Source organism: Cavia porcellus, unplaced genomic scaffold (genome assembly GCF_034190915.1).
Source record: "Cavia porcellus strain 051 isolate PalLab524CR breed Dunkin Hartley unplaced genomic scaffold, mCavPor4.1 scaffold_11, whole genome shotgun sequence".
NCBI lineage: Eukaryota > Metazoa > Chordata > Mammalia > Rodentia > Caviidae > Cavia > Cavia porcellus.
Genome location: NW_026947494.1, coordinates 59915016 through 59928282, shown reverse-complemented (window position 1 = coordinate 59928282; position 13267 = coordinate 59915016). Strand labels below are relative to the sequence as shown.

General features: G+C 33.4%; 1 protein-coding gene across 3 annotated transcripts in view; it reads right to left on the bottom strand.

Annotated features, from left to right (window-relative positions):
* Tnpo1 (transportin 1) overlaps window positions 1-13267 on the bottom strand; it is an 86678-nt gene that overhangs the window by 44240 nt on the left and 29171 nt on the right. For all 3 annotated transcript variants that reach the window (XR_010050558.1, XM_063258333.1, XM_063258334.1), the window contains exons 3-6: window positions 11343-11418; window positions 7563-7712; window positions 1872-1978; window positions 59-192 (exon numbers count right to left, since the gene is read on the bottom strand). Coding sequence is in view for 2 of the 3 variants with exons in the window: in XM_063258333.1 (XP_063114403.1) it covers window positions 59-192; window positions 1872-1978; window positions 7563-7712; window positions 11343-11418 (467 nt within the window). In the remaining variant the exon portion in view is untranslated. The remainder of the gene's footprint in view (window positions 1-58; window positions 193-1871; window positions 1979-7562; window positions 7713-11342; window positions 11419-13267) is intronic.

Here is a 13267-nt window from a genome sequence, read left to right as displayed (position 1 = left end):
CAGTAGGGGAGTTGTCAGGCTTCCATCATTTATAAACTAACACTACCAACATAAATACCTTATTTTGGGGCTATTGTGCTTGAAGAATTGTAAAAATTTGGGAATCATGATGTTGAGAGGGCGATCTAAAACATCGCTATCTAAAATCTCAGCAGAATCTTCACATATTTTCTGAAGGGCACCAAATGCTCCCTGGAAAAGACACATATTTAAATTGTTAAAATTTCATTAAAACAAAATTGTTAAAAATAAAAGCATTAATATCCATGCGCAATTCACAAAGGGTGAGCAATGGAAACAGACTTAGGGCTATGATGGCGAATGTTTTAGAGAAGAGACCAACTTGCAATCCCAAACCCACTTATTTACCACATAGTGCTAACATTGCAATCAAACCTGAACACTGAGGTATTAGAGGAAAAAAGTAATTTATTCATTAACATTTGTCTTAAAGAAAAAGAACACGTGGTGCTCATCAATAAAATGGCTGAAGAAAATGTATCGCACACTCGTGCATGCATAACAGAACATTACTAAGCCATTAAAAAGAACAATGGGGATGAACTTGTTAAGTAAGATAAGCCAGTTTTAGTTAAGTATCTCGCATTTTCTTTTATATAAGCAATCTAAAATTTAAAAAGATTTGAGAGATGACACAAAACTAGAAGGTAGACTTAAGAGATGGACAAGAGGCTTACAGCGAGGGAAGAGGGAAAAGAGAAAGGAACAGAGATGAAAATCATGTTACATTCACATTTCAATATACCAAAGTGAATCTCCCTATTCTGTGTTACTAATAGGCACCAATAAGATCAAAAGCACCCAAACATTTAAAAGGTAACAAGAACATCAACTAATTTGTATGCATTACTATTCTTAGCTCACATAAAATCCATAAAAAATTACTCCATTTTAGAACACAGTATCTAAAGTATCACAGTTTAAATATGATGGTGCCTTTTAATTTTCCATTAAGTAACACTGAACTGGAGAATATCCTGGTTGGCAATGATATAAAAAATACTATCTATCCAAAAATCTAACTATTGAAATACTTTGGTCAACTTTAAGTTCATGCTAAATTTTTCTTACTAATGCTAAACTGAATAGAAAACTACTTTCATAGAAGTGTATTTAATCATCATGACACTTTCTGAGGCACATATAGAACTCATTAAGTGGGGTGTGGTGGTGTACACCTCTAATCTCAGCCTTTAGGGGGCTAAGACAGGATGGATGAAAATTCAAGGTCAGCCTGAACTTCACAGTAAGATGTTGTGTCAAAGAAAGTACAAAAAGATGTCATTAATAACATTACAAAGTTGCATATAAACCGCTTTGTAACTGGTGACAAATCCTGCCTTTAACAAGGGCAGACAATTCAGACAGCAACTTTTTCTGTACTATTATTTTTAACCCTACTGTACATAAGGTACACTCTGCCAGCTACCTCAACCACTTATGTTCCTGCTTCTAAGTCAATCAGCAGCAGCATTCTGCACAGTTAACAGTAAAATAAATGACCAGAAATGTAAAATACAAAGATAACTTTTGGTTTCATTTTTCTTTTTTTTGCCTTTGTGATACAGGGTCTCACTATGTGGTTCAGGCTGGCCTTAGACTTATTTTGTAGCCCAGGTCAATCCTCTTGCCTCAGCCTCCCAAGTGCTGGGATTACAGGAGTGAGCCACCATGCCTGGCCGTAGGTTTCTATTTTAAAGCTTATGTTTCAGAGGAACTATGTTCCCAAAGAGTGTTAATATACAGTATGACCAAAAAAAAAAAAAAAAAAAAAAAAATGAAAACAAACAGAAACACTTCCCCAAAACAAAACAAAACAAAACAAAAGTATAATAAGCAAATATCCTTACTTCACAGGTGTTATAATCTTCAGAATCCAAAAGGCTACAGAGTTTCGGTAAGAGGTCAGGCCAATTCTGCAATTCTCCCTTGGAGGCTATGGTTGTAATCAAAATACCTTGGAAGAAAATACATACTTTTCAGGAAATCCGGTCAGTTGAGCAACGTACACACTGAAATACCCACATCAGCATCAGGGTTCCATAACACTAAATAACATTAACAGCTCTCATATTATCATACCATAATCTATGGAAAAATCACAGCATGAATTAGATCTGTCCATTAACATTATACCTTGCATAGGTTTTTTAAAAAAAAATTTTGCTTAATATCTCTACAAAAGACCATGTCTAATTTTTCTCCAACAATACCAAGGATAACTAATTTAAAGTTAACTCCAATGTTATAAGATATATATATATATATATATATATATATATATGAGAGCAAAAAAGTAACATACTACAATATTATTTAGTAGCACTTATCACTGAGTAGATTCAAACCTAGATCACTGCTAGGTTCAAATAAAAGATGTACAGTATTAAGTAATAAGACCCAAAATGTATAAGATACTGTAATAAAGAAAAGGAAAGAAAGTGCTCAAAAGTAAAGAACAACCTCTAGGTATACACATATAACTGTATGTTTAAGTGTGCAAGATTAATAACCATACTACTTACAAAGTTTTTATTAGTTCATCAAACAGAAGTTTATATTGTCATCATTTGTTCATTTTTTATGCTTTGATTTTGTAACATGAACTATTACTTCTAAGATAGCAATATGTAATTTATCAACTAGTGATACCTATTATTTTTTTGAAATTCTGTATTATTTCTACCCTTTTTATGTTTTGCTTTTTTTCTCAAAAAGAAAAAAAAAAAGTACAGTATCAAGAAACTAAGAAGAGTTCCCTAACTTGACCTTGAATCACAGCCAAGGGCAATGGAAAGGAAAAATAAAAGTAGAGGAGCATCACAGGGAACAGACAGACTGGCTTCCTGGGTCATGTACACAGGCCACAGACCCCTACGCCAGTTCCTTATTGGATTCAAGGATGAAATGCTAGAAAGATTATCTTGGATCTCTGGGGTTAGGTGGCACAACGCTGGCTGACCAGATTATTTCAACTGTGTGATGCAGCTATACTGTACAGTCAGTGGATTATGCAAATCCATCTTCTCTGCCTTAGTAAATATACTATTAGTAATGCAACATTCCTGGTGACTATGGATTTTCTTTAGTAAAGGTATAAATTGACACTAGCCAAGTTCTATATACTCGAAACCACACATTACTAACCCGTAAAAATGAAAAGTATTCTTCTCAAAGGGCTACTTTGAAAATTCAACAATACACATGAAAAATGCCTATCACCATAGTAAACAGCAGTAATTACTGAACAGCAAATTACACTGTGTGAATGAACTTTGAGTTGTCAACCTTTAAAAACAGTCCTCAGTACACTCAAAAGTGGCAAGACCTGATCCCTCTTGCTGATTATTTCTTCAGGCAAAATACAAAAGAAATGAGGGAAAAAGATGTAATCTGCCTTTAAAATAAACAGAACAAAAACACTAAAAGAATATCTCATATATACAAAACTTAGAAACAATATACAATTTGGTACTAAGACTGTTAACATTCATTACATCTAGTAAGCATTAAAGAATGCTGATCAACAGACAAATTCCAAATTTAACTACCCTAAAAATCTCAATTCCTGAAAAACCTAATACCTAACATAGCTGAGAAAAGTTATAGGCAAGTTTCAGTTTAAAACCAACTCAGAAACAAACACCAGTGCAGCTGGCAATACCTATTAAAATCTTAAATGTTTAAACAACACTCTGATTCAGAGATGCCACTTCTATGAAAGCAAGATAATTTTCCACAAGTATATACATTTATGTGAAAGGACATTGACTGAAATGGTAAAATGACATATCACACATTCCTTAATAAGAGAATTAAGTTTATGTTTATCCAACTGAACAGTAGTCATTAAAATGTGATCCCTTCCAAATACATTTCCTTGGCAAGATTCTCTGTACACTAAAAAGACTGAATGAAGTTTTAAAGCTGAGTGCAGTGACACACACTTGTAGTCCTGGCTGCTTAGGGAGTTGAGGAAGAAGATCACTTAAACCCAGGAGTAGTGGAGGCTAACCTGGGCAACATATGAGATCCTGTCCAAGCAATACAAAACAACCAAAGCTGTAAATTTACTTTTATAATCAGAACTCTTAGCTAAAATGGTTACTGTTTTTAATATTATATAAATATTGTATTAAGAACAAGAAGCAAGCCCTTCCTGCGAGTGACCAACCACACATGGGCTGCTAGGGAAAGAACCAGATGCCAAGCTCTTCTACAAGCATGCTGGGAGATAAAAAGAGCTCCCTTCTGCCCCCACCATAAATGACCAGCTGGTCTGGAGAAACACAGACTGCCATGATGGCTACTGAGGTAGAACACAATTTAATGCCTGTAGTGTTTAGTACTTCACTGACTGAAGGTCAGAAGCCAATGGTCTTACCACCTATTCAGAGGATAACAATACTCCATGTAGCATCTATGGGGATCTCTTTCTGAAGGTGGTAGCCTTTGTTAATTCCCTATTATCTTGTTTTGAAGTCTTGTATCATTTACATTGTTTTGTTTGGTTGGGTTTTATTCTGTTTTGTCTTATTTGATTTTATTATATCCAATGGTAGCAATTTCAAAGATAATAAGATATATTATGGTAGCCATTTTGGACTTACCATTACCTTGTTTTGAAGTCTTTTATTGTGTTGATTGTTTTCATTGGTTCTATTCTGTTCTGTTTTGTTTGATTTCTACTATATCCAAAGGTATGAGCAGCTATTCTGAAGACAGCAAGAGGCATTATGGTAACCACTGCAGATTTCCTATTATCTTTTTTTGTCCTATATCACACTGTTCTGTTTTTTTGTGTGGTTTTTTTTTTAGTTTTTTTTTTTTTTTTTTTTTTTTTTAATCGGTACCGGGGATCGAACTCACGACCGCCTGCTTGCAAATCAGGTCACACTGTTGTTTTGATTGGCTTTATTCTGTTTTATTTTGCTTGGTTTTGCTCTCTTTAAAATAACATTCTAAAAAATATTGTATGAGGTGTTAAACAAAATAAAACAAAACACCAAGGTGTGGTCTGCGCTCTTAAGGAGCTTAGTCAGGTACCCTAGCCACCATGCGTGGCACTGTACATAGGCATTTTCAATTGGCACAATGGAGTGTGTGGCTGCTACTGGTGTCCAATGAATAGAAGTCAGAGATGTTGATAAGTATGTGCAGAATATACCAAAGGCAAAGAATCATCTAGTCTTCAATGTCAAGTGGTGGGACTGTAAAATTAATAGGATCCTACTTTAATAGTGCAGTATACTTACGCTATAGCAGTAAAAATACATCAGTTTTCTAAGGTTGATAAGTGATGAAGAACTGTGTTTGCAGTTCTTAGAGGTACCTTTCAGAAGCCTACAAAAATTATAAAATGTCCTGAAAGCACTTCAGATTTTTAAAACCACCAAAATAACAATAGAAATCCATGTTAAGGCTGTGACTGTAAAATTTCTCCCTCTTCTGAGAGCAATTTCTATAGCTGCATCCTACTTTTTCTATACCTTCTCTATATCAAAAAATGTGGAAGGACAAAAGTAAAGCAAATAATTTTGGGGGGGGGGGTCTTTTACCTTTTTATTGGTACCGGGGATCGAACTCACAACTGCCTGCCTGCAAGGCAGGTGCTTAAGCCGCTGAGCTAAATCCCCAGCCCCAAAGCAGATAAATTTAACTGGTCAAGCTGCTTAACTTATTTCAAGCTGATAACTTTGTTTTAGTTAATTTTACAAACTTTTTTAAAAATGGAAAAGTTAACATATATAGGTTAAACAATCCTAATCTGAAGATCCAAAACAGAAACTTCATGATACACAAAAGATTCAGATTTCATAGCAGCTTGAGTTTTAATTGAGGGATGCGCAATTGATAAAAGTCTATGCAAATATTTCAAGTCCAGAAAACTGTGAAATTTTAAGCAATTATAGTCACAAGCATTACAGATAAGGGATATACATCCTTATAAAAAAGTAGAGAAATATTTCATTCATTACACATTCAGTTCATGATACAGCTTTCAGAATAGGTATCAACACAAGCAACTTGATCGGTATTTCTACTCAAACTCACTTTCGCACTCCCAACTTTTTTTCAATTACATTCTACACAGTAACTCAGAAATATACTGCAGTTGTATCTGAAACTCATTTTTACTGGACATCTTTCCCTTTAGATACCTTCAGTGGCTTCTCACAATTAGGATATTTATATACACAAAAATGAACCAAAAGCAAGGACTTTTCATAACAATTCTGGGCTGGGATATAGCTCAGTGATTAACTCACCATGTACCTGGCCATGGGTTTGATACCCAACACAAGGAAAAAAAATCCAGAAAAATCTAACTCCCAAACATGCTAAAAAAAAGACACGAAGTACTGTGGTTTGATTCAAATGGTATTCAAATACAGGTTTTTAGTGAGATACAGTTTAGGGAGAAAACAATCTCATAATGTTTACATCATGTCCTTTATTCTCTCAATTGCTTTGTTCCAAGGAAGCCTATCAATTTCAAAAATTGTCATACCCTCTATCATTTGTTTTAAGAGTGTCAAAGAGTTGGTAAAGCTTCAAGAGGGTACCACAGGATAACTGAGGGAGTCTCTGTTTTTAAACTACAGATGTCCTCAATGCATCAAATTTGAAGCCAGTATTAATACCACTCTTCAGTATGAAAATATGTGGACAAATCAGAGCCTCTACCTTTTAAGAGACAGTAATTTTCATATTTAAAGTACATAAACTAAGGACCTCTTACTGAAAGTTTGATTCATTTCAGTTTTACATTACAGCAGCTTTCCAAGTCCTTGTAAAATACAGCTGCAAAAGCCCAAGGTGTGCTGAATACTGCCCGTTAGTGGGTGACTCTGGAGCACAGCTGTCCTGCTGTCACCAATATATGCACTCAGCCAGTTGTATGTGCTCCTAAATTAATTTCAATTATAATTATTTTAACATTACATGAACTGAAAGTTCTTTCCCTGACAAGCTATGTACTGAAAAAAGACGTAAAAATTGCTAATTAGGTATAGATAAGGCAAATGCTAGAAACAAAAGGGAAGAGCTAACATCCAGAACCCTATACTTAAAGACTGCTTTTATAAAATAAAATTTTTCATGAAAGCTACGCTAGAAATTACATCCCCAGCTTTACACAGGCAGACAGAAAGGAATTTCAATCTGTATATATCCAGGCCAATGGTCCTAAATACCATTCACTGATGGCGTCACTGTAACCAATTTTGACAAACCAACTATGAGTGACTTTGGTCTGCCTGGGTAAAAGAGCCTTTACTGTAATCAGTAATACTGTCTTTTGTTTTTTTTTTGTCTTTTTCCTTTTTATCAGTACCGGGGATCGAACTCACGACTGCCTGCTTTACAAGGCAGGCGTTTATGCCGCTGAGCTAAATCTCCAGCCCCTTAATACTTTCAAAAGCATTTAAATGCCAATGCAAAATGTGTCCACCATAAGGTAACATGAAATAAGTAACAAGAATTCCTTTAAAACAATCCAGTTACAAACAGGATAAGCAGAATTTTTGTATGTAACTTACCTACAGTAGCTCTGATCAGAGGAGAGGAGTCACCAATATTATTTAGACATTCACTTTTAATGAAGTCTGTTACACCATTTGGGAAGTTCTGAAAATGTGCTTTCACATTATTCTTCAAGATGAGACCACTCAATGATCTCGTGGGTTCATCTATAATAAAGTAATTAAATTTTAAATGAGTTTTTATTTCAAAAAGTATCAAGAATAGCTTTATATTCAGATTGATTACAATATTCCAATTTATTTTTCTACAACCAGTAAAAGAAACAAAAAAGTCAAATGATTATAAAAAATTAGCTGTTTAACAATGCAAATCTTTGCACTATTTCAAGGATAATTCTTTGTTGTGAGGTATGGCCTGTACTTTTCTCTTCTTCCTATCTGCTGCATTGTAAGACGTTTATTCCCATTCCTGGCCATAGATGCCTGCAGCACTTCCCTCCCTCACTGTTATAATCAAAAATATTTTTAGATAATGCCAAATATCTGGGGTAGGGAGAAGCTGCTCCTTGCTGAGAACTGTTAATGAGTTGATTTAGCTCATAGATGGCCTTTTTATTAAGGTTTTATTATTGCTCAATATAAACATCATTGTGGAGCTCAAGTATTTGTCATTAAAAATATCCTATTAAAAAATTAAGCAGACAATGAACATCCAGGGTCACTTTCACACAACAAATATAAATATAAGTTAACTAATTTATGTTTTTCACTTGCCTGAGTGTAAAAAAGGCAAAAATTTTCAAAAATATCTAAAAATAGAATTTACTTTTAAAAAGGTCTAGGCCATTGATAATGCTAATACATTTTCAAAAATCAATTTAATGTTAGAATACAACAGATTCTTTGACATTACCACTAGCAAAAGTTAACTTCCAAATGATTATTAAGCTTGACACACTTGTTAAGTGCTTTAGAATTATGAGTGCACTTAATTCTCACATCCTTGTGAGAAGCATTGTTTACCTTACTGAACGAGCGAAGTTCTGTGCCAAAGTTACACAAGACTACTAAGCAAGGAAGTCAAATGATCAATTTAAGAGTCTGGCTCCACAGCATATGCTTTAAAACACTACAGAATTATCTTCCTCTAAAAGGACCAGACAAGTCAATGTATGGATAAAATACTCTATTGTAACACTTTTACCCACCTTATTTAAATGTAAGTATCTGGAGCTTGTTCTAGTTAGTATTATGTGCTCAAATTCTGAGTGGTATTAAAGTATTAAAGGGTAAAGCATACATAGAGGCAAACAGCAGTTTCTTTGCATATAAATCTTGTTCAGGTCATCAGAGCAATATAACCCGAGAGCTTTTATGTCATTGTGTCGAGCTTATTTTCAATCACAACTTATTTCAATTAGCTACTATAATTATTTTAAGTGGCATGCATATTTGCTTACAAGGAATGTACTTCACTGGTTTTAACAATAAATGATGTAAGATGATACTTTTAAATAAACTACGACAAGGGTGAAACAATTTATAATTAAAAGTATATACTCTCTGTTCAAAATCCATTTCAGAAAACCACCAACTAATCATTTCCTTCTAAATCTTGTAATATCACTGGGCCTCATTCAATCTGCTCATTTATAAAGTGACAATTAAATCAGCTCATCTCAGGTCTTTACAGAATCTAACTTCATACTTTATAATTCAGCAATTAGATTAGTGAGTAAGTGCTAAAGATGCTACTTATATTCCTTCTCTTTTGTGGATGGGTTTTGTTTTTTTTTTTTTTTTTTTTTTTTTTAAATAAAACTAGAAACGGCAAACTTGCATCCCAATCTTTCCAGGGAGAAACCAATGATCAACACAGGAAGTATTAAGTGTTACACAAATATAAAACTCCTATGTCCTTTCAGAAACTGCTTAATGAACCGAAGAAATACATTTTAGGTTCAAGAAAATGTTACTTGCCAACATTCTATTAAAATTAACTTTTATTTAAAATTACTTTTATTTAAAATTAACTTTTTAAATTGCTTTCCAACATTTTAGAGCTTTATAATTAAAATTCTTTTTGAATGCAGCTGCTCCCCTCAACTCTCTTGCCATTATTTGAATTACACTTTTTAAATGCTTTTGAAGTATTGGTACACGCCAATAATGCTTTTCTAAGTATAATACTGTAACAAATTATGTAGAATATAGGTAACAGTAAGACAGGCCAGCCTAGTGAATACAACTAAAATTTTTAAATACACAGATTAGAAGTTTTCATTTACTAAATATTTTAGTTCTTCAAAAAGCCTAATAATGTATATTATCTATCTATGTATCTATTTTTTTGTTTTTTGTTTTTTTTTTTTTTTTGTCTTTTTCATTTTTATCGGTACCGGGGATCGAACTCACGACCGCCTGCTTGCAAGGCAGGTGCTTATGCCGCTGAGCTAAACCCCCAGCCCCCTCTATTTTTGTCATGCTAGGGACTGGAGCCAGGGCATGCAAGTGCTCTACCACTGAACTATACCCCTAGTTCCAAGTGCAAATTATTGATTGCAACTACTGTTTAAGGAAAATTCTTTTATTAACAAAGAACATATTGTATATATATTTACCAATCTAGTAACTGATTTTAAATATATAATTCATAGTTTTAAAACCTAGGCTTAGAAAATTGAATGTCCTCAATCACTAATTAAAACCCACAAAATTATCTAGAAAATTATTTGAGAACAAAAATCACTAAAATGTGTATCACTTATCAAAATCTAAATACAAGATTTGTGTAATTTTACCACATTAAAACCATTAACCTGCTAGAGGTTGGAGCTGAAATCTTACAGATGATCTGGTTGTCTAACACAGGCATTTTATAGCTGAAAGAAGCAAGAGAGGTTGAACGACTAAGTGTCAGTATCTAAACAAAACTTGTTATTTTATTACTCCAAGTCAGTATTTTTACTGTGGCTTCCTGGTGCTTTCATTTAGAGGTCAGTTAATTGTCACCCCCCCCCCAAAACCCCCAAACTGTCTTCTCTGTATCTAATGCTGTTCCAGGAAGGGAGTATTCAATACTTAAGTAATACTATGAAGAATGCTCCTCATTACAATGTAAGCTCCTTGAGGGTAGTGATATTTATGTTGTTCCCATCTACTTCCTGAGTCTGCACCAGGTGGTACTCAATAAATACTTGTGAAGGAAAGTCCACTGAGACATACTGTATTAGAAACTATCAGATGACCATGTCTCTTAAAGATCAGGAGAGTAGGCTTTAAACAGTCATAAAAGTAAAATTTAAATTTAAAATTGCAAGTTAATGAAAGTCATATTTTGTGAAATAAATGTATATTTACAATACAATTCCAGGTTTTTTTAAATTTAAAAGCAGTATATGGTCATGTAAGAGTATACATATTTATGGTTCAAGAGATCAGCAATCATCTCTGGGAGAGGAGATGCGATTTTTTTTATTTCAGTTATGTGACTTCAATTTTTCCTATAATGAACCTGTATGTATTGTTAATTATTAAATCCTGCATTCAACCTGTATATTAAATCATCTTTATTATATTCATGTACAAGCAATGAAGCTAAATCAAAGTAGACTTTGTATCACATTTATTTGTAAAGAATGAATGTATTATTTAAACAATTAACAACTGAATACTTATTAAGCATCTAAAGACTTGGAGTGCTAACTCTAATAAGACTATACATTCCATGTATACTAAGGATTAGATACTGCAAAATAAAACCCTAGGAAATGAGTCATTCCCAACATATCTTCATAGGTCTTAAAGGCACTTTTGAATAAGACAAACCCTACTTACCTTCAGATTTTAATTTTGTAAGAACAAAAATCAAGTAGTTGTTAAAATCCGGATACTGATTGAGCTGTTCCAGTTTCTAGAACAAACGGTAGTTAAGGAAACTTTTCTAATATAACCTAAGAAAGAAACCAAGCACTTTTAAATTTAATAATCAAGAATTCTTGTTTCTTATTACTCACTTTTTACTAAAAATAAGGTTATTAAAGCTAATTATTGACATGCTATTCTAAAAACACACTAGAGCTTGTTAAATTCCTCAGGTGCTTTATGGAAGACACACTAACTATATTCAATATGAAGAGGCAAGTTCCAGCTTCAGCGTGCTCAACACAGTGAAACATTTTTATAGAACACAATTCTTAGATCAGACAACTGTTTAAAACATCACAGCCAAAAAAAGTATTTTAAAGATAAGCAAACAAGTCTTTTAGAGAACATTTATGAAAATTAACTTTAATAGTGTATTTTTAACATCTAATTCTACGTCCTCCAACATCTAATGTGCCCAGTCACACAAGTATGGAGGTGCTTAACTCAGGTTAGCAGGCAACAGTGGCATAAAGCTCTAATTCTTTCTTCAAATGTGATTGTCAACTTCTAACATGCTTCCAAAGAAAGATGAAAGTATGCTTTTACTCAGTCCTAAATTTCTGGTTAAATCTGTTAGGTATAATTATTATACTTATACATACTTGAATGTTATCACAAGGTTTAGGGATCAGAATGTAACTTTTAGCAAAATATACTCTACTCTCTAATAAAATTCCAAAGTGTAACTACTTTCTCCAACTAGGAAAAAATTCAGACATCAATCACTTGCTTTAATGAATGGTCAAGATTAACATCGTGCTGATATGCTAGTAAATTTTCATAAATATTTCCTCATAAGACTTTCTTTCTTACATGAGCTGCATCTATACTATTACAATGGCTTTTCTAAACTACTCATGCCTATACAAAACAACAACCAAATACATTCTATCCTTAGGAGACACAAAAGAACAGTCATTATTAGCACTGTAAAACATAAAAGTAGTGCCTAAAATATGTTCCCTCGTGTGTTCTTACTCAGAGGACATACTATACTCCAGGTATACAATAAACTACACTGATGCTAGACTGGCCAAAGTGTTTATGATACCAGGCAAATGAAAGGTACATAAATATACAGCAACACAAAAAATTACAATGTAATTCTAGCTAAGGCTAGAATTTTAAAAATTTCTATTTTAAGAAACTAACAATTGTGTTGTAAAATATCTACAATTAAATGTCAACTTCAATCATTTGTAGAGCTATGAATTAAGACTCAATCACAGCACTTTCATATAAAAGTTCCAATAATAACTCTGAACTGTTTACTCAATATTAGCAATATTCATTAGCACCCCCCATTGTTTTTAAATGGGTGATGCTACATTAACCAAGAAGCTGGGTATTTAACTCAATCATGTACTTTAAGTCTTAGGTTACGGAAGTGTAGCACTTCTTTGAAACCTTCTGCTAAATAACTCCATCTCCATAGGGTTTTAAATTTTATTGACTTCAAATAACAATAATAGCTTACTTATCAAATTCCATATTAATTTACCTGCCTATTAACAATAAAAATCAAGAAGCTTTTCAAAAAAATAGGTTTACGTCTTTTACAGAATTAACCTCTTTGAGCTTAAAAGAACAGTAATAAAAAGGTTACTCATAACCTGGTGAATTTCTATCCCTTACTGAATTCAGTAAGGTGAGTTCTCCATCTGTGCATTTTAGGGTACTACAGAAAGCATCCATATTAACGATTTTGCTTCTTTATAACTAGTAGCAGGACCGCTGCTCCTGCATGCTCCATAACGACCTAGGCAAACAGCAGTAAACATGGATGGGCCAAAGCTTCTCAAAAGCTCACTTCGGAGCCAGGGAGCTTGCAACAG